We start from the raw sequence: 19486 nt of genomic DNA, 5'->3' as shown, positions 1-19486 counted from the left end.
CAGGACAGTATTCCAACATGATAACGACCCTAAACACACATCCAAGACGACCACTGCCTTGCTAAAGAAGCTGAGGGTAAAGGTGATGGACTGGCCAAGCATGTCTCCAGACCTAAACCCTACTGAGCATCTGTGGGGCATCCTCAAACAGAAGGTGGAGGAGCGCAAGGTCTCTAACATCCACCAGCTCCGTAATGTTGTCATGAAGGCGTGGAAGAGGACTCCGGTGGCAACCTGTGAAGCTCTGGTGAACTCCATGCCCAAGAGGGGTTAAGGCAGTACTGGAAAATAATGGTGGCCACACAAATATTGACACTTTGGGCCCAATTTGGACATTTTTACTTAGGGGTTTACTCACTTTTGTTGCCAGCAGTTTAGACATCAATGGCTGTGTGTTGAGTTATTTTGAGGGGAAAGCAAATTTACACTGTTATACAATCTGTACACTCACTACTTTACATTGTAGCAAAGTGTCATTTCTTCAGTGTTGTCACATGAAAAGATATAATAAAATATTTACAAAAATGTGAGGGGTGTACTCACTTTTGTGAGATACTGTATATCAGCAGCGATACCTTGCATTGTGCACAAGACACAGCTACTGTAATCTCTGTTGATAAGATTAATAATAATCTCTGTAATCTCTGCCGTCATTCTATTATTGCATATTGCATAAATCTCATTGCAAACATGAAGTGTTACATGTTTACCTAATCCAGTGCTGTCAGCTCATAGCAGTCACCTGCAGGGGCAGGATTATGACCCATGTTAAAAAGTAAGCGTATCTCACAGCAAAAGGAATTTCCAGAGAAAAAAACAAAAAAACAGCACCCTACAGAGAAAGTCATATGTCCCTGCTTAAAGGGAACATGTCATAAACATGGGGTAATTGTTCCCCAAAAAAGCTGGTTAGACCAGGGAATGTCTGTTACATAGTTAGATTGAAAAAATACAGTAGCTCCATTAATTCAACCAATAAAATACAAAAAAAAACAAAAAAAAAACACATAGACACATAGAAAAACTTTATACATACTATACTATACTATACTCTACTATACTTTACTATACTATACTATACTATACTATACTATACCCACAGTTGATCCAGAGGAAGGCCAGTATTATAAGCAAGTCTGTACGTATTACAGAGCTCTGGCGAAGATTAGCTTGCCTGAAATAAATTCTCATGAGAAGAAGGATGTCTGCTCAGACAACCCACACTTTAGCCTATAGACCAGCCTTTGTCAGCCTTATTAACATGAAGGAACTCTCTAAGAAAAACTTTCAGGTCTCAGGAAATCCCTACCAAAATTCAGCCTATCTACAGCTTACAGTGCATTAGCCCGGTGGTCATTGGGAAGAGTACTTCCTATATCAGTGGTCACTTGAAAGAATAACCCTACAGATAGCCTAAGGCTGGCGATAGATGGAGTACATTTATTTCCTTGTAAAATTCAGCAGGCTGGTTGTACCCAAGTTGATTGATCGATCAACTTTGGTGCATTCAGCCTGCCCATACATGGCTCGAATCTTAGCCACTTCATGCTGAACTGTCTATGGCAGGCTTAAAACATCATTGATGTAATCGGATCATATCTAAGACGTAGAAAGTGCTCAAAGAACCCATAGAAAGCTCTGCAAAAACCCTAGTGTTCCACAAAACCCTGGTTGAGAAAGGTCTTTATAGACAAGGTAGTGCCTGTGGTACCAAGAAACTCTTGAAAATACTATGCATAAGAAGCTTTTTCCTACTTAAGAAGCTAATTCCTCTAAAAAACCATACCATTAATATGCGTTATTGTTTTAGTAGTAATTATAGTTGAATATATCATTTACATTGTATTGAATATATAACTCTGAGCTTCATTACTTCTGTTGTATATTATGTACTTAACCTATTGTCAAATACTCTATTGTATGTTCAATAAAATCTTTTTGACAAGGAAAATACTATGCATAAAATCAGACAGTTGCAAAGTGCTTGGAAATACATATTGTACATATGGGCCTTGGGAAATTTGTTAGAAGTAGATAGTATACAAACAAGCATTTACAGAACACAAGGGATGCAGCATGAATGCAATTACTATGGGCATTAGCCAATTTTTATATTGCGTATATGTGTCTACTGTGATCTTTATGTTAACAACAGGGCAGTCAATCTAGAATTTACTGCATGTTTTATGGACTAGTGCCAAAAAAATGATTTTTATGATTACAGGCAGAGCACCATGACAATGATGGTATGATCTGATAAGTAGCAATAGCGGGTGATTAGTAAAAGTAAAAATGATTGAATAAAACATGCGACTGCTGTGTGCAGAAGGAATGCTCAGATGATCACACTGCAGGGCCACCATTATAAATCAAAATGTACAGCCTATCATGAATGTACTGTCATGTAAATAATGGGCAGCAGGTAAACAAAGGAAGGAATCACAATAAGGAGGAAGTAAGGAAGAGTTGCTGCACCCTCTTCATTTACCTGACAAGCTGTGAACACTCTGAAGTCTGAACTTGTCAAGCTAATTGGCCCGGAATGGGCCTGACTTGAGCTTGCCCTTTGGCTAGCTCTTTGCTGCTGGCTTGCTGAGCTGGTTCCTCCCACTGAGGAGGTCACACTTTGCCCACTAGCTGGAAACTGCAGGCTGCTTCTGGATAATGAGGCCTGAACCCAGACAGCCCCTACAAATCCCAGGCCTCCATTTATACCCGATGGGTCCCAGACCTTGTATAGTAGAGCTGCTTGTACCCGTTATTGGAGGCCTGGTTACATTATGTGCTAAGAGGCAGGAAAAACTTAAATTTTACAGAACAAAAAAAACTATTCAGGAGGTCAACCCCTATTAATTGTCACTCCTGCATCAGATTAAGGGCCATGTCATACTTGCAATGCAGCTCAACAGCAATAGAATTGCAAAAGCACTGAACTATAGAGTTGTTTTTGTGCTGGCCAAAATGGTGCAGAATTTGGCTGGCCAGGGCTGGCACATTGATCTTACTGCTTTGGCCAGTGATGGAGTGATGCTTTTGAAGCAGGTGAGTGCTATTTTTGTTGGGGGGGGGGGGAATGTCACATTAGTCATCCTATCCCAACGTGATAAAAACATTGTGATCAGCTGACACATTTGGGCTGTCTTTAATATTGATTGGGTCCTGGGCAAACATTTTCTTGCCCCCCACACACACCAGTCTGAGACATACAAAAAATAGCAGGTAGACTCCAAATCAGTTTACTGCAGCAGATCACACAGCGATTGCAATTGGTTGCCAGAGGTTACAGTCTATCCTTACAGCTCACTGGCTGGTTGCTAGAGGCTACAACACATAATTTCTGCTTGCCACTTGATTGCTAGAGGTTACTGCACATTATTAGTGCTCACTGATTGGTTGCTAGGGGTTACAGCACATCATTACCACTTACTGATTAGTTGCTAGAGATTACAGCAGATCACTACTGTTCACTGATTGGTTGCTTGGTTGCTACAGGTTAATGCACATCATTACCATTCACTGAGCAATGGAGCAATCCCAAATAATTGAGCAAGTAAAGCGGCACACTAATACACATATTACAGGAGAGGGTCAGAGAGTGCAGACATACTACAGGAGAGCATCAAAGACTGTAAACATACTGCAGGAGAGGGTCAGAGAATGCGGACATACTGAAGGGCGGCACAGTGTTGTAGTGGTTAGCACTCTCGCCTAGCAGTAAAAAGGGTTGCTGGTTCAAATCCCAACCACGACACTACCTGCCTGGAGATTGCATGTTTTCCCTGTGCCTGCGTGGGTTTCCTCCGGGTACTCCGGTTTCCTCCCACACTCCAAAGACATGCAGATAGGTTAATTGGCTTCTGTCCAAAATTGGCCCTAGTATATGAATGGGGACCTTGGATTGTGGGCTCCTTGAGAGTACGGACTAATGTGAGTGTGCAATGTACAGGGATAGGGACAATTATGGACACCTCACTCAGGTTGGACTGGTGTCTTTATTCATCCTTACTAACTATGTAACTATATGAAGGAGATAACAAGAGACTGCGGACATGCTATAGGAGACAAATCTGAGACTGCGAAAATACTACAGGAGACAATCAGAGATTGCGGACATGCTACAGGAAACAATCAGAGACTGCGGACATGTTACAGGAGACAGAGACTACAGACATACTACAGTAGACCATCAGACTGCCGACATGCTACAGGAAACAATCAGAGACTGCGGATATGCTACAGGAGACAATCAGTGACGACTGTGGCCATGCTACAGGAGACAATCAGTGATGACTGTGGACATGCTACAGGAGACAATCAGTGACGACTGTGGACATGCTACAGGAGACAATCAGAGACTGTGACCATGCTACAGCAGACAATCAGAGACTGCGGGCATGCTACAGGAGACAATCAGAGACTGTGGACATACTACAGGAGACCATCGGAGACTGTAGAAATTATACAGGAGATGCACAGCTTTACAGTTGAATAACATGGCTCAGGGTTTCAGCAGTCAGGCATTTTATGGGTGTATGGACATACCTGGCCAGCCAAGCTCACTACATACATTCAGAGGTCTGTGGGAAGGGCTTCCACTCTCTGCTATCATTTCAGCTGCTCCATTCTAAGCATACAGGCTGCATGGGGAGGGGTTAGAGCATCAGTGGAGCTCCCAGCTCCGCTCCCCCTGACCGCTGTATTCCCCAGCTAGTATAGGGAGGGTGGGGCCGGGAGCTCCACTGATGCTCCCATTCTGATCACTGCTTTCACTACAGCTGCTGTGTTTCGAGTATACAGGCTACATGGGGTGGGGTCAAAGTGTCAGTGGAGTTCCCGGCCCCACCCCCTCTCTGCTGACTAGCTTGGGAATACAGCCTCCCGTGTCGTCTGTGCGCTTTGCAAAGCCGTCATTGGGGCCCCAATTATTTGGTAGCGTGGGCCCCCCAACAAAGATTGGGCGCAGGGCAGGTGTCGCGTTTGCCCTGCACTACAGACGGCCCTGCCACCAGAACACAATAGTGGGCGCTCGCAGCCATTGGCTATCAGTGATGATTGGATGCCGATCAGGTGCCCATTTTCCAGCATGCTCCTTCAGCCGGCTTCTGCCAGACAGGCAGGTGTACACACGAGAAAAATGTTGACCGGTTTCTGTTGAACCTGATGATATTTGGCCTGTGTGTACCAGCCAGTTGTCAAGGGAACAAGTGTCCTCATTGAAAAATTTCCCCTCTATTCCTTTTCTGGTGGCAACTCAGAAATTTGTATTAATCTCCTCCTTTATCACTGGATACATTGGTGATAAGGAGAATTAGAGACAGTAAACCTCCCTAATAGAGACAGCAATAAAGGAAGTTCTATGAAACTTACAACTCAATCCAGACCTAAAAAAAAATGTTTTTATTTTAGTTATACTTTAATTGGTAACATGTACCCTTGATAGCAGGCACCAAAGACCCCAAAAATTCCTGCATATTTTTTAACTTTTTCCAAGTAATAGTACTCAAGTGTGACAACTGGCTGTTCAGACCCCTGAATCGCACTGTAGTAAGCAAGGGGAAGGACATGTGTTCCACCGCACCTGAAACAACAGGGTACTTACAAATTCAGATAATGGTCAGGCATTTAGAAGTAAACCAGCCATACACGGGTTGATTTGCGAACAAATTTTCTTTTGAAAATCTGAACTGTTTTGTGGTCCATTGGTGCCGCCATTGATTTCGAAATTCAAACAACTAAGCCTTTAATTTCACTTAATGTTACTACAGAAGAGAAAGATTGTGGCTGGGAATCTTCTTTTCTTTCCAGGTCAAAGCTCATGTACATTTCTTTTTTTATTATATTCCCTACACGATTCTCCCATCATTGATTAGAAATTAGTTTTTCCAAAAATTTCCAACATGCCTGATCACTCAAATTCAATGGTTGCACGAAAATCGGCCATTACTGCAGCCCACTTATGGTGCGAAATTCGAAAGAAAATGGTTAGTTACGATTTGCGTAAGAACGTTATTTTGCAATTTGACCCATGTATGGCCTGCTTAAGTATAAATTCCTAGTATTGCCTGCTATTAAACACACCTGTAATATGGCAAAAGTACAGGTTCACTGAATTTGGTAATCATTGTGTAGAATCCTGATGTTTAGGCAGGGTTGCTATTAAATGTATTTGCGAAGTGATGGTTGCCTTGGCCAATTGTTAGGTCAATTAATTTTGCCCTAATTCTGGAACTGCTGCACTTCTCTCTTCTGTTACTAGATGGCTGGGTATCTGGTGACATAAAATAAGACAAGGGCACTGCAAGAACAGATTAGGAATGAATGGGGTGTCTCAGCCAATGGGTAGGGACTTTCTTGGGTCCCTTGGCCTGCTGGAAGAACCTATTTATTTGGGTGGAGTCAGGTGATCAGGGTTCTGTGCCACCTAGACGGCTGTCTGGGTGGACCTGTGTCGTATTGCCCCGGGCTGCTAGGCCTATCCCAGGGACATCTGGCTGCTGGGCTGAGAGCCTATCCAGAAGTAGTGCAGGGTTTGGACTGTGGGCTTGTAGTCCAACCAGAAGTAAAGTTTTGCCGGCCGGGGAACCAGTCATGTTCACAGGTAGAGGGGAAGCTGTCGCCACAAAAGGACCATCCACCTTGCTACCGGAGACCACAGTGTGTGAGCTGAGGCCAGTACCAGTGCAGACTTCTCGCTATCCGAGGAAGGTAAAGAAGTGGGAAAGCATCAGCAAGTGCCAAGTCAGGGACCCAGCAGGACAGCAGAGGTGACGCTTGTGAAATGCCAAGCCAGGGACCTAACGTGTCAGCAGTGGTGAAGCTTGAGGAGTATCTGTGAGTGCCAAGCCAGGGACCCAGCAGTGAAGTGGGGGTGATGCTTGAGGAAAATACTGAGTGCTACATTGAAAAAGCTCAGGGGATCCAGTGGCTAGTGGATCTGAAGTCTAGTGAGAGAGATTGGGAGCTTGTTGAAGGAAGACCCACAGTGAGTGAGTGTGGGGTAAAGAGAACTGTTCATGTTGCAAGATTCTTGCCATAGGTGACAGCGTCCTACCTATACAGAAGTGGTATCCAGCTGGAAGCCTTCACCTGTATCGCTGTCTACCTATAGAAGTCTCGGAGTCTGACAATTATCATTGCATCTACCTAAGGGTGTCCTGGCCCTAATCCCACAGTTCTGTTTAAGAGACAATAAATCTCTTTGCATTCAAAAAGTGTCTGGCGCCCACGTGTTCATCTTGCATTACACCTACCATGCCTTGTAACCCACTCTACACTGAAGGATGTCAGCTGTCCTTAACTCTGGAGGTCACCATTGGGCTTCAGGGACCCCGGGACTTTGCTACTATTATTAAGGTCCCTTTCATAACAGGTGGTCCGATCTGGTCGTTTCTCAGTTTTTCAGGTAGATCTGACCAGAAACTTCAAAATTTTTCATTGTAAGAATGTTCATTTGTTTTTCTAACAACTGGGGTGGGGTCAAATCAGCATTCATTTCACTCATTCAAGGAGCAGGATAGAAATGTATATGTATAAAAATTTCTAAGGCCGCGTACACACGGGCGGACTGTTCGCCCAACCTTGTCCGCTGAACAGTGTTTGGGCGGACAGTCCGCTCGTGTGTGGGCTTTCAGCGGACAGTTTCAGCGGACAGTTGGACGGACAAAGTCTTTCGGAAATTCCGAAAAACTGTCCGCTGAAACTGTGTTTGAGCGAACAGTCCGCCCGTGTGTGGGCCTGTCCGCTGTACTTTCGAAATGAGCGGACTGTTCCCGCTCGGAAAGTCCGCCCATTTCGAGCGCGTGTACAGGTAGGCGGGGCCCGCGAGGGAGACGTCGCGGGCTCCGCCGCCTGGAATGGGCTTAAAGGGGAACCCCAACGCCGAAAAAAATCGGCGTGGGGGTTCCCCCCAAGTCCACACCAGACCCTTGTCCGAGCACGCTACCCGGCCGGCCAGGAAAGGGGGGCGAGCGAGCGCGCCCCCCCTCCTGAGCCGTACCAGGCCGCGTGCCCTCAACATGGGGGGGTGCCTTGGGGAAGGGGGGGCCGCGCGGCCCCCCCACCCCAAAGCACCTTGTCCCCATGTTGATGAGGACAAGGGCCTCTTCCCGACAACCCTGGCCGTTGGTTGTCGGGGTCTGCGGGCGGGGGGCTTATCGGAATCCGGGAGCCCCCTTTAATAAGGGGGCCCCCGGATACCGGCCCCCCACCCTATGTGAATGAGTATGGGGTACAATGTACCCCTACCCATTCACCTGTGAAATAAAGTACAAAAAAAACACAACACATGGAAAAAGTATTTTATTGCACAGCTCCGGGGGTCTTCCGTCTTCGGGGGTCTTCTCGCCGGACTCCTCCGCTATCTGTGTGTAGCTCTTTTACTAGCGGAGGAGTCCGGCTTTCTTCCTCCCCGCCGCCGGCCTCTTCTCCCGACTTCGGGGGTCTTGTCCCCCTCTTCGGTTCTTCTGCCGGGCCACCGCGCCTGGTCCGGTGGCCCGGTCTTCTGTCGCCGTCTTCCGTTCTTCTGTCGCCGCCTTCGGTTCTTCTGCCGGGCCACCGCGCCTTCTTGTAGCTCTTTTACAGGCGGTGGCCCGGTCTTCTGTCGCCGCTGTCGTCGCCGCTGCCGCCGCCTTCCGTTCTTGTTCTTCTTGTTCTTCTTCTTGTTCTTCTCCTGGAGATGTTGACTCGACGATCTCTCCGGCCGGAATGCCAGAGCCGCGCTGTGCGGTCACTTATATAGTGACAATGGGGCGGTGTCACATGGTATATGTCACATGGGTTGGTCACATGGTGACCCCGCCCCCTTACGATGTCATAGTCCCCATGTGACATCAACCCATGTGACCAACCCATGTGACATATACCATGTGACACCGCCCCATTGTCACTATATAAGTGGCAGCGCAGCGTGTCCCTGGCATTCCGGCCGGAGAGATCGTCGAGTCAACATCTCCAGGAGAAGAAGAAGAAGAACAAGAAGAAGAACAAGAACGGAAGGCGGCGGCGGCGGCGACGACAGCGGCGACAGAAGACCGGGCCACCGCCTGTAAAAGAGCTACAAGAAGGCGCGGTGGCCCGGCAGAAGAACCGAAGGCGGCGACAGAAGAACGGAAGACGGCGACAGAAGACCGGGCCACCAGGCCAGGCGCGGTGGCCCGGCAGAAGAACCGAAGAGGGGGACAAGACCCCCGAAGTCGGGAGAAGAGGCCGGCGGCGGGGAGGAAGAAAGCCGGACTCCTCCGCTAGTAAAAGAGCTACACACACATAGCGGAGGAGTCCGGCGAGAAGACCCCCGAGGACGGAAGACCCCCGGAGCTGTGCAATAAAATACTTTTTCCATGTGTTGTGTTTTTTTTGTACTTTATTTCACAGGTGAATGGGTAGGGGTACATTGTACCCCATACTCATTCACATAGGGTGGGGGGCCGGTATCCGGGGGCCCCCTTATTAAAGGGGGCTCCCGGATTCCGATAAGCCCCCCGCCCGCAGACCCCGACAACCAACGGCCAGGGTTGTCGGGAAGAGGCCCTTGTCCTCATCAACATGGGGACAAGGTGCTTTGGGGTGGGGGGGCCGCGCGGCCCCCCCTTCCCCAAGGCACCCCCCCATGTTGAGGGCACGCGGCCTGGTACGGCTCAGGAGGGGGGGCGCGCTCGCTCGCCCCCCTTTCCTGGCCGGCCGGGTAGCGTGCTCGGACAAGGGTCTGGTGTGGACTTGGGGGGAACCCCCACGCCGATTTTTTTCGGCGTTGGGGTTCCCCTTTAAGCCCATTCCAGGCGGCGGAGCCCGCGACGTCTCCCTCGCGGGCCCCGCCTACCTGTACACGCGCTCGAAATGGGCGGATTTGCCTCCTCCTTACGTGGGCGAGTCCGTTCATTTCAAAAGTTGAGCGAACTGTTTGCCCAACCTTGTTCGTCAAACAGTCCGCTCGTGTGTGGGCAAGTCCGCTCATGCAAATTTTGAGCGGACTGTTTGCCCAAACTGTTTGACGAACAAGGTTGGGCAAACAGTCCGCGCGTGTGTACGCGGCCTAACAGTGTATGTGATTTTTCATTTTCATTCAAAGTCCATTTATTTCAAAATCCAATGTTATAAAAGCAAACAAATTATTGCATTATTTTTTAACAAAATTTCAATATACCTTATCCTTATCCGTTTCACACTCTCCTTGTCTCCTACATCCTATGCTGCCAACCCACAAACCACTACCCACAGAAACCTTCGCAACCTCAACCCTTCACTTCTTCACTATGCTACTGATGCCTTTATGACAAAATCGCACCCCTGTCCTACCCAGACCTAACCACTTCCATCTACAACAACATGCTGTCATCCTCCCTAGATGTACTTGCTCCTCTTTCTACACGCAGAACCAGGCCCCATCTGCCACAACCCTGGCAAACAGACGACACCAGAAGTCTCAAAAGACACAACCGTGCTCTTGAGCGAAGTCCCTGCAAGACTTTACCCTCTACAAATCTGCCCTTCTCAAATACAACTCCTGCCTCCACACTGCTAAACAAACCTATTACAACACTCTCATCAAAACCCTCTCATCCAAACCTCGTCAACTCTTTTCTACCCTTAATTCCTTACTTCACCCCCCATTGCCCCCACCCACCAACTTGCTTACCGCTCAACAGATTGCCAACCATATCAATAGCAAAATCGATACAATTCGCAAGGAGATATCCAGCATTCAACTTCCTCCCCTACCCAACACAACAGGTCCAACACCACAATCAATACTCTCCTCTTTTTGCCCAGTTACCACAGGGGAAGTTGATAAACTCCTTTCCATGGCTCACCTCACTACCTGTTCCCTGGACCCTGTCCCCTCACAATTACTGTGACCGCCTTCCCACTCTATCCTCAACTCCCTAACCCACATCTTCAACCTCTCCCTCTCCTCCGGCACCTTTCCTTCCCCACTCAAACATGCACTGGTTACCCCCATACTCAAAAAACCCTCACTAGACCCCACCTGTTTGAATAACTTAAGACCTATCTCCCTGCTCCCGTTTGCCTCCAAGCTCATTGAACGCCTTGTCCATGACCGAATGAGTCGCTACCTCATGGACAACAACCTTCTCGACCCCCTACAGTCTGGCTTCCGCCCACAACATTCTACTGAAACTGCCCTACTAAAACTCACCACTGACCTACTAACTGCTAAAACCAACGGCCACTACTCCATATTCATACTTTTAGACCTCTCTACTAGCTTTGACACAGTTGACCACCTGCTCCTCCTCAGCAAATTACACTCCCTTGGCCTCCGCGATTCTGCTTTATCCTGGTTCTCCTCCTACCTATCTCAGTGCACTTTCAGTGTCACTTACAACTCCATCTCCTCCGCTCCCCTTCCTATTTCTGTTGGGGTACCCCAAGGTTCCGTGCTTGGGCCCCTCCTATTCTCGCTCTATACCTCTTCCCTGGACCAGTTGATAACCTCCCATGGTTTCCAATACCACCTCTATGCCCACAACACCCAGATCTATTTCTCCACTCCTCAACTCACCCCCACAGATCTCAAACTTACTGAATGACATATCAGTATGGATGTCATACGACTTCCTCAAACTCAATCTTTCTAAAACTGAGCTTGTTATATTTCCTCCTTCATAATCCCCCCCTGTGACTTCACCATTAATATCAACAACACAACCATTGGTCCCACCACACATGCCAGGGTCCTGGGTGTAATCCTTGACTCTGACCTCTCCTTCAGCCCCCATATCCAATCACTGGCTAAATCCTGCCGCCTTCACCTCCGCAATATCTCCAGAATTCGACCCTTCCTGACTAATGACACCACAAAGCAACTCATTCACTCCTTGATTATTTCCCGCCTTGACTACTGCAACTCTCTCTTTAATGGCCTACCCTTAAGCAGGCTATCCCCCCTTCAGTCTATTATGAATGCTGCTGCTAGACTAATACACTTCACTAATCGATCCGTGACTGCCACCCCTCTCTGCCAATCCCTTCACTGGCTTCCCCTATCCCTCCGTGTAAAATTTAAAATGCTAACCATAACATACAAAGCCACCCACAACATCGCCCCATCTACATCACCAATCTTATCTGCAGATATCGCCCAAATCGTACCCTCCGCTCCTCTCAGGACCTCCTGCTTTCTAGCTCCCTTGTTACCTCCTCCCATGCTCACCTTCAAGACTTCTCCGGGGCCTCTCCTATCCTCTGGAACTCCCTGCCCCAGTCTGTCCAATCATCCCCTACCCTGTCCACCTTTAGGAGATACCTGAAAACCATTTATTCAGGGAAGCCTATCCCAAACCCACCTAACAACTGTCCCAGAGCCACCCCATCAAATTATTCTCTGCAGTTATTACCTTTTGTACCACCACCCTCTTCCTTTGGAATGTAAGCTCTATGAGCAGGGCCCTCCTGTACCTTTTGTATTTAACTGTACTATAATTGTGTTTTTTCCCTCTATACATTGTAAAGAGCTGCATAAACTGTTGGCGCTATATAAATCGTGTATAATAATAATAACTCCAAAGACATGCTGGTAGGTTAATTGGATCCTGTCCAAATTGTCCCTACTATGTATGAATGTGAGTTAGGGACCTTAGATTGTAAGCTCCTTGAGAGTAGGGACTGATGTGAATGTATATGTAAAGCGCTGCGTAAATTGATGGCGCTATATAAGTACCTGAAATAAATAAATAATATACTGAGAATTTTCGCACAAATTGTTTTTTGAAATCCCACTAGTGTATATCCAACTTAAGTATATGGGCAGGCACATGTACCCAGATCTCTGCGTCCTTTTCCCTTTATTTGGACCTAAATGTGGCAGATCAAAGGCAGTCTGATATAAATGGACACAAGTCTGTTTACGTCTGGCCACCCAAAGATCTGAGATTTTTCGTACAAACTTTTGTTTGAAAATCCACTAGTGTATACCCAGCTTATGTGGCGTACCCAGACCTCTGCATCCTTTTCCCTTTATTTGGACCTAAATGTGACAGATAAGAGGCAGTCTGATGTAAGGCTGGGTTCACACTATTGCAAATTGTATGCGGGTTCCACTGCATCCAATTCAGATGGCAGAAGACTGTGACCGGTTCTCAATGGAGCCGGGTCACACATCTCCGGGGTGGCCGCAGAGCACACAGCAGAAGAGTCCTATGCATTTTTGGCTCTGTTTTAGGTCTGAATTCATTCAAAAATTCAGACCTAATTCGGACCTGAATTGGTGAACGGGGACGCACCGGACCCCCTGCTTTGCCCCGTGGCCACACACAGTGTGAACCCAGCCTAAATGGATGCAGGTCTGTTTACATCTGGCCACCCATAGATCTGAGAATTTTTGTTTAAAATTCCACTAGCTGAGGTCAGCAACCAGTAGATCACTGACAAGTGACTGATAGATCGCAGTCTGGGCTTTCTGACCCACCATTCCAGAGCATGAAACAAAGTGCAATGTAGAGGAACTAATTGGAGCTGTAGTAGGGAACAAGAGCTGCATAAGCTAATGCCTCTGTAGTGCTGGCTCCTGTCCCATGCGGAGTAGCCTGATTTTACTTGAATGGGTTGTAATGGGCAGGCGGTTGCATGCACCAAAAGCAACAGGGGGCTTAATTCCTGCTGCAGCCTTTGGCTACTGCCTCAGCTGGGGGTGGTAAAACTCGCAACTTAAACACAGGGTTTTACATGTGAACAAGCCCTAAGAATGCTGGTGCCGAATGCAACTAAGGGCTCATTCACAAGTGCAGCAGGCACTGCTGCTCCTCTAAAAAGTTATCTGAGTGTGTTTGACAGGCAGTGAGGAGGGGATATGTTGCCTCCTCACCGCCTGATTTAAACCCATGATTGCCATGCAATGCACGTGATTGCGGCACAGTAGTACAGAAATTACAAGTTTAAAAGTGGTGTGAGGAGGTGCCCAGTGGTCTTTGACTTCTCCCATTTTGTACAGGTAGATCTCCACCTCTTTAAAGTTACCTACCCCTGCGCTAGCCACCTCCAGGCCACCCACTGTCATTATACGTGGGTTGTTTGAAGAGGAGTATCGTCATTATGGCAGCAGCTAGCTGCCATAACCCCGGTATCGTCTTCTTTAGTGAGCAGTCCAGTTTAAGATAAAAGTGGTCTCTGTGGCAGATTCACTGAGAAACCACTTTTATCGGGGGCTATAGAGGGGCCCCTCCTGCCACGCTCTGGTGCCCTCCACCGCTTACCAGAGCCGTCGGCAGCGGCGGAGGCAGTCAGGTCCTTCTTGTGGCCTGACACAGAGATGAGTGAGGGCAAGATGGCCCCCACCCGTCTCCATATCATTGCAGGGTGAGAGCGACATCAAAATGTCACTTCCGCCTATAGCTCTTAAAGGGCCATTTAAAAAAAAAAAAATTTAAATGACAACATTTTTTTTTTATTGTATTTTTGTGTAAATATGAGATCTCTTTGATGTTTACATTCCTTATAATAGAAATAAAAGTGACAAAAAAAGGTAAAATAAATACAATTTTTTTTTTTTAAACGCGCCCCGTCCCAATGAGCTCATGTGCAGAAGCGAACGCATATGTGACTAGCAACTGCATATGAAAATGACACCACATGTGACATATCGCCCCGATCGGTAGAGTGAGGGCAATAATTGTAGCCCTAGACCTCCTCTGTAACTTAAAACGTGCAACCTGTAGAATTTTTTAAACGTCGCCTATGGAGTTTTTGAAGGGTAAAAGTTTGTCGCCATTCCATGAGCGGGCGCAATTTTGAAGCGTGACATGTTGGGTATCAATTTACTCTGCATAACATTATCTTTCACAATATAAAAAAAAATGGCTAAATTTACTGTTGTCTAATTTTTTTATTAAAAAAAAGTGTATTTTTTGCAAAAAAAGTGTAAGACCTCAAATACGCAAATACGGTGTGACAGAAAGTATTGCAACAACCGCCACTTTATTCTCTAGGCTGTTAGGAAAAAAATGTATAATGTTTGGGGTTCTAAGTCATTTTGTAGCAAAAAAAAGTGTTTTTAACTTGTAAACAACAAATCTCAGAAAGAGGCTCGGTCCTTAATTGGCTAGCGTATACCCAGCTTAAAGAGATAGTTCAGCATTACCAAGATAAGGGACATCTGTAGATAAAAACAAACTGTGCAGCTCTGACTAAAGTTGAATAATGCCCATGCTATAGGTGTAGGCCATATACATACCTTATGAAGTCAGACTAAAATACTCCCAGGATGTTGCTAAGTACTCCCAGGATGTTGCTAAGTAAGGCTTAGTCAATACTGCTCATCGCCACCATCACATGTGTGAGCTCTCAAATGTTGAGCTCAGAGCTACTGCATCAGGGGAGAGAAAGAGTATGTGATAGGGTTGCCACCTCGTCCTTTTAAAACTAAACACATATTAATTACACAGGTTCTGAGGCTGATTAAGGTGGTAATTAAACTCACTTGGTGCCTTATCTACATTAAATTAGCCTCAGAACCTGTGTAATTAATATGTGTTCGGGTTTAAAGGGATGAGGTGGCAACTCTAGTATGTGAGGGGGTTTGAATCAGAGAAAGCACTCACTCCTGTGATGGTGGAGATAAGCAATGATGGCTAGGCCTCACTTAGCAACATCCTAGGAGTACTTAGCAATGTCCTGGGAGTATTCCAGTCAGGCTTCATAAGGTACGTAAATGGCCTACACTTATAGCAACTGTATTACTCATCTTTAGTCAGAGCTGCACAGTTTGTTTTAATCTAAAAACATCTCTTATCTGCATGGGCAGGTTTTTTTTTGTAAAGGTGAACTATCCTTTTAAGTCTATGGGCAGGTGGATGTACCCAGGTCTCTGTGTCTTTTTTCCCTTTATTTAGACCTAAATATGACAGATCAGAGGCAGTCGGATGTAAATGGACACAAATCTGTTTACACCCGGCCACCCATAGATCTGATAAGAGTAAAAAAAAAAAAAAAGGCCTGCAGCAAAAAGATGTAACAAACCGGGGACATCCATCTGTTCTGCAGGGGATTGGTTCAGCAGGAGTATGGTTCAGCAGGGGATTGGTTCAGCAGGGGCATGGTTCAGCAGGGGATTGGATCAGCAGGGGTATGGTTCAGCAGGCGATTGGATCAGCAGGGGTATGGTTCAGTAGGGGATTGGATCAGCAGGGGTGTGGTTCAGCAGGGAATTGGATGAGCAGGGGTATGATTCAGCAGGAGATTGGATCAGCAAGGGTATGGTTTAGCAGGAGATTGGATCAGCAGGGGATTGGTTCAGCAGGGGTATGGTTCAGCAGGGGATTGGATCAGCAGGGGATTGGATCAGCAGGGGTATGGTTTAGCAGGGGATTGGATCAGCAGGGGTATGGTTCAGCAGGGGATTAAATCAGCGGGGGTATGGTTCAGCAGGGGATTGGATCAGCAGGGGTATGGTTCAGCAAGAGATTGGATCAGCAGGGGGTTGGATCAGCAGGGGTATGGTTCAGCAGGGGATTGGATCAGCAGAGGTAAGGTTCAGCAGGAGATTGGATCAGCAGGGGATTGGATAAGCAGGGGTATGGTTCAGCAGGGGATTGGATCAGCAGAGGATTGGATCAGCAGGAGATTGGATCAGCAGGGGATTGGATCAGCAGGGGATTGGATCAGCAGGGGATTGGATCAGCAGGGGATTGGATCAGCAGGGGATTGGTTCAGCAGGGGATTGGATCAGCAGGGGTAGGGTTTAGCAGGGGATTGGATCAGCAGGGGTATGGTTCAGCAGGGGATTGAAACAGCAGGGGTAAGTTTCAGCAGGGGATTGGATCAGCAGGGGTATGGTTCAGCAGGAGATTGGATCAGCAGGGGAGTGGTTCAGCAGGGGTATGGTTCAGCAGGAGATTGGATCAGCAGGGGTATGGTTCAGCAGGGGACTGGATCAACAGGGCTATGGTTCAGCAGGGGATTGAATCAGCGGGGGTATGGTTCAGCAGGGGATTGGATCAGCACGGGTATGGTTCAGCAGGAGATTGGATCAGCAGGGGATTGGATAAGCAGGGGTATGGTTCAGCAGGGGATTGGATCAGCAGAGGTAAGGTTCAGCAGGAGATTGAATCAGCAGGGGATTGGATCAGCAGGGGTATGGTTCAGCAGGGGATTGGATCAGCAGAGGATTGGATCAGCAGGAGATTGGATCAGCAGGAGATTGGATCAGCAGGGGATTGGATCAGCAGGGGATTGGATCAGCAGGGGTATGGTTCAGCAGCGGATTGGATCAGCAGGGGTAAGGTTCAGCAGGAGATTGGATCAGCAGGGGATTGGATCAGCAGGGCATTGGATCAGCAGGAGATTGGATCAGCAGGAGATTGGATCAGCAGGAGATTGAATCAGCAGGGGATTGGATCAGCAGGGGATTGGATCAGCAGAGGTATGGTTCAGCAAGGGATTGGATCAGCAGGGGATTGGATCAGCAGGGGTATGGTTCAGCAGGAGATTGGATCAGCAGGGGATTGGATCAGCAGAGGTATGGTTCAGCAGGGGATTGCATCAGAGATGTCCCGCTGCTCAGACCGGACACAGCTCAAGTAAAAGGGGCCTAAGACCCGCTTTTCGTCACTACCGGCATCCTTTTCGCTATGGGTCAGCCTGATGTTATTCTACATAACAATCTAATAGTTATAAACATGTCAATACAAGCTTACAAGCAGTTAAAAAACAGAAGCCTGTGTTCCAATCTGTTTGGTAATAAAAAGCAATAGAGATGTTCCCAGGCCCAGCAAAGAATCAGAACAGTGTGTACCCTGGCTGTCACTCAGGATGGTGTTACCTGTTTGCCTAGGGACTGGTTGGTGGCCGTGTTGCTGCAGGATAAGGTCCTCTGTAGTGTTTTCTGGAAGCATTTTCCTGGTGGTGGGAATTTTTCCAGGTCATCCAGAGATCTATGATAAAGATGCGCTCCCCTTGGCAGCAGCGGTGCGTGATCTTACCTTGCACATCATAGCATGATCCAGACTGCTGCTGAGAACAACTTTGTTTCTATTTCAAAATACTTTGCCCTTCAGTGACACAGACTGTAACTATTCTTAGCAACCTATCAGAGAGCGGGAGGGCGGGGCCTGGGCCAGCAGCATAGTGTGCTGTTCCTAACACAAAAACTGCCTGAAACCTGCAGTGTTTACATTCATTTGCATTCTTTTTGTCATTAATTTCAGCTTAGGAAACATTTAGAGCAAGCTTTAAAGGTTAGATAAGGGCCAGCTCCACTATTACAGCCAGGATTCGTCTGCATCCAAAACATTTTTAGGCACCTAAAACTTGTTTGGGGGTTAAATAGTCTTTTATTTAACCTTGACGCACAAGCTTTATTTCCCTTCTTAAAAAAGATTGAGATTTTCATTATTTTTTTTTTCCTGTTTGCAAAAAAAAATAAACAAAAGAATGAATTAATTAAAACAAAAATCTCAATGGTCTAAATTAATCTGCATAAAGCGCTGGAAAGATACAGTATCTCACAAAAGTGAGTACACCCCTCATATTTTTGTAAATATTTTATTATAACTTTTCATTTGACAACACTGAAGAAATGACGCTTTGCTACAATGTAAAGTAGTGAATGTACAGCTTGTATAATGGTGTAAATTTGCTGTCCCCTCAAAATAACTCAACACACAGCCATTAATGTCTAAACTGCTGCCAGTAAAAGTACACTTTATACACTCCTAAGTGAAAATGTCCAAATTGGGCCCAAAGTGTTAATATTTTGTGTGGACACCATTATTTTACAGCACTGCCTTAACCCTCTTGGGCATGGAGATCACCAGAGCTTCACAAGCTGCCACTGGAGTCCTCTTCCACTCCTCCATGACGACACCACAGAGCTGGTGGATGTTGGAGACCTTGCGCTCCTCCACCTTCCATTTGAGGATGCCCCACAGATGCTCAATAGGGTTTAGGTCTGGAGACATGCTTGGCCAGTCCATCACCTTTACCCTCAGCTTCTTTAGCAAGGCAGTGGTCAACTTGGAGGTATGTTTGGGGTTGTTATTATGTTGGAATACTGCCCTGAAGGGAGGGGATCATGCTCAGATTCAGTATGTCACAGTGCATATTGGCATTCATGGTTCTTTCAATGAAATTTAGCTCCACAGTGCTGGTGTTCTGTCGAGAAGTAGTGCCCCCCCCCCCCGAATAGTGCCCATGCATGCGCAGGATGGTGCCGTACTTCAGCTGATTTGCAGATCAGCTGGAGTGATGTGACCAGGGCTCAAGTGCACATAGTAGGAGGCATCTCTCAATGGGAGATACCATTTCATGGCCACAATTGAAACCTATACAAACACAACGGGGGAGATGTTGTGCCTCACTGTTGCAGGGCAACTTTACAGTGTGCTGATGGTCTGGTTTTGTCTGTGTTGCAGGGTGAGTCTGCTGTGTTGAACAGGCAGTTTAGCCTGTGTGAAAAGGCGGGTTGCAACACAGACAAAAACCAGCTCTTCAAGACAGCCACTAGCCGCCCTCCAGCAGCAGCAATGCACAATCTGAG

The 19486-nt window shown here is 47.0% G+C and overlaps 1 protein-coding gene across 2 annotated transcripts in view; it reads right to left on the bottom strand.

The window, feature by feature from the left end:
* The window catches only part of SLC2A12 (solute carrier family 2 member 12), a 169894-nt gene extending 151924 nt beyond the window's left edge, over window positions 1–17970 (bottom strand). For both annotated transcript variants that reach the window (XM_077486820.1, XM_077486819.1), the window contains exon 1: window positions 17771–17970. In XM_077486820.1, coding sequence (XP_077342946.1) covers window positions 17771–17843 — 73 coding nt within the window. In that variant the 5' untranslated portion in view covers window positions 17844–17970. The remainder of the gene's footprint in view (window positions 1–17770) is intronic.
* Window positions 17971–19486: the final 1516 nt, after the last annotated feature.

This window comes from Lithobates pipiens, unplaced genomic scaffold (genome assembly GCF_037356315.1).
Source record: "Lithobates pipiens isolate NorthernLeopardFrog02 unplaced genomic scaffold, aLitPip1_a1.2 Scaffold_18, whole genome shotgun sequence".
NCBI classification, from domain to species: Eukaryota; Metazoa; Chordata; class Amphibia; order Anura; family Ranidae; genus Lithobates; species Lithobates pipiens.
The sequence above is the reverse complement of the archived record's forward strand: the minus strand, read 5'-3'. Positions and strand labels throughout refer to the sequence as shown.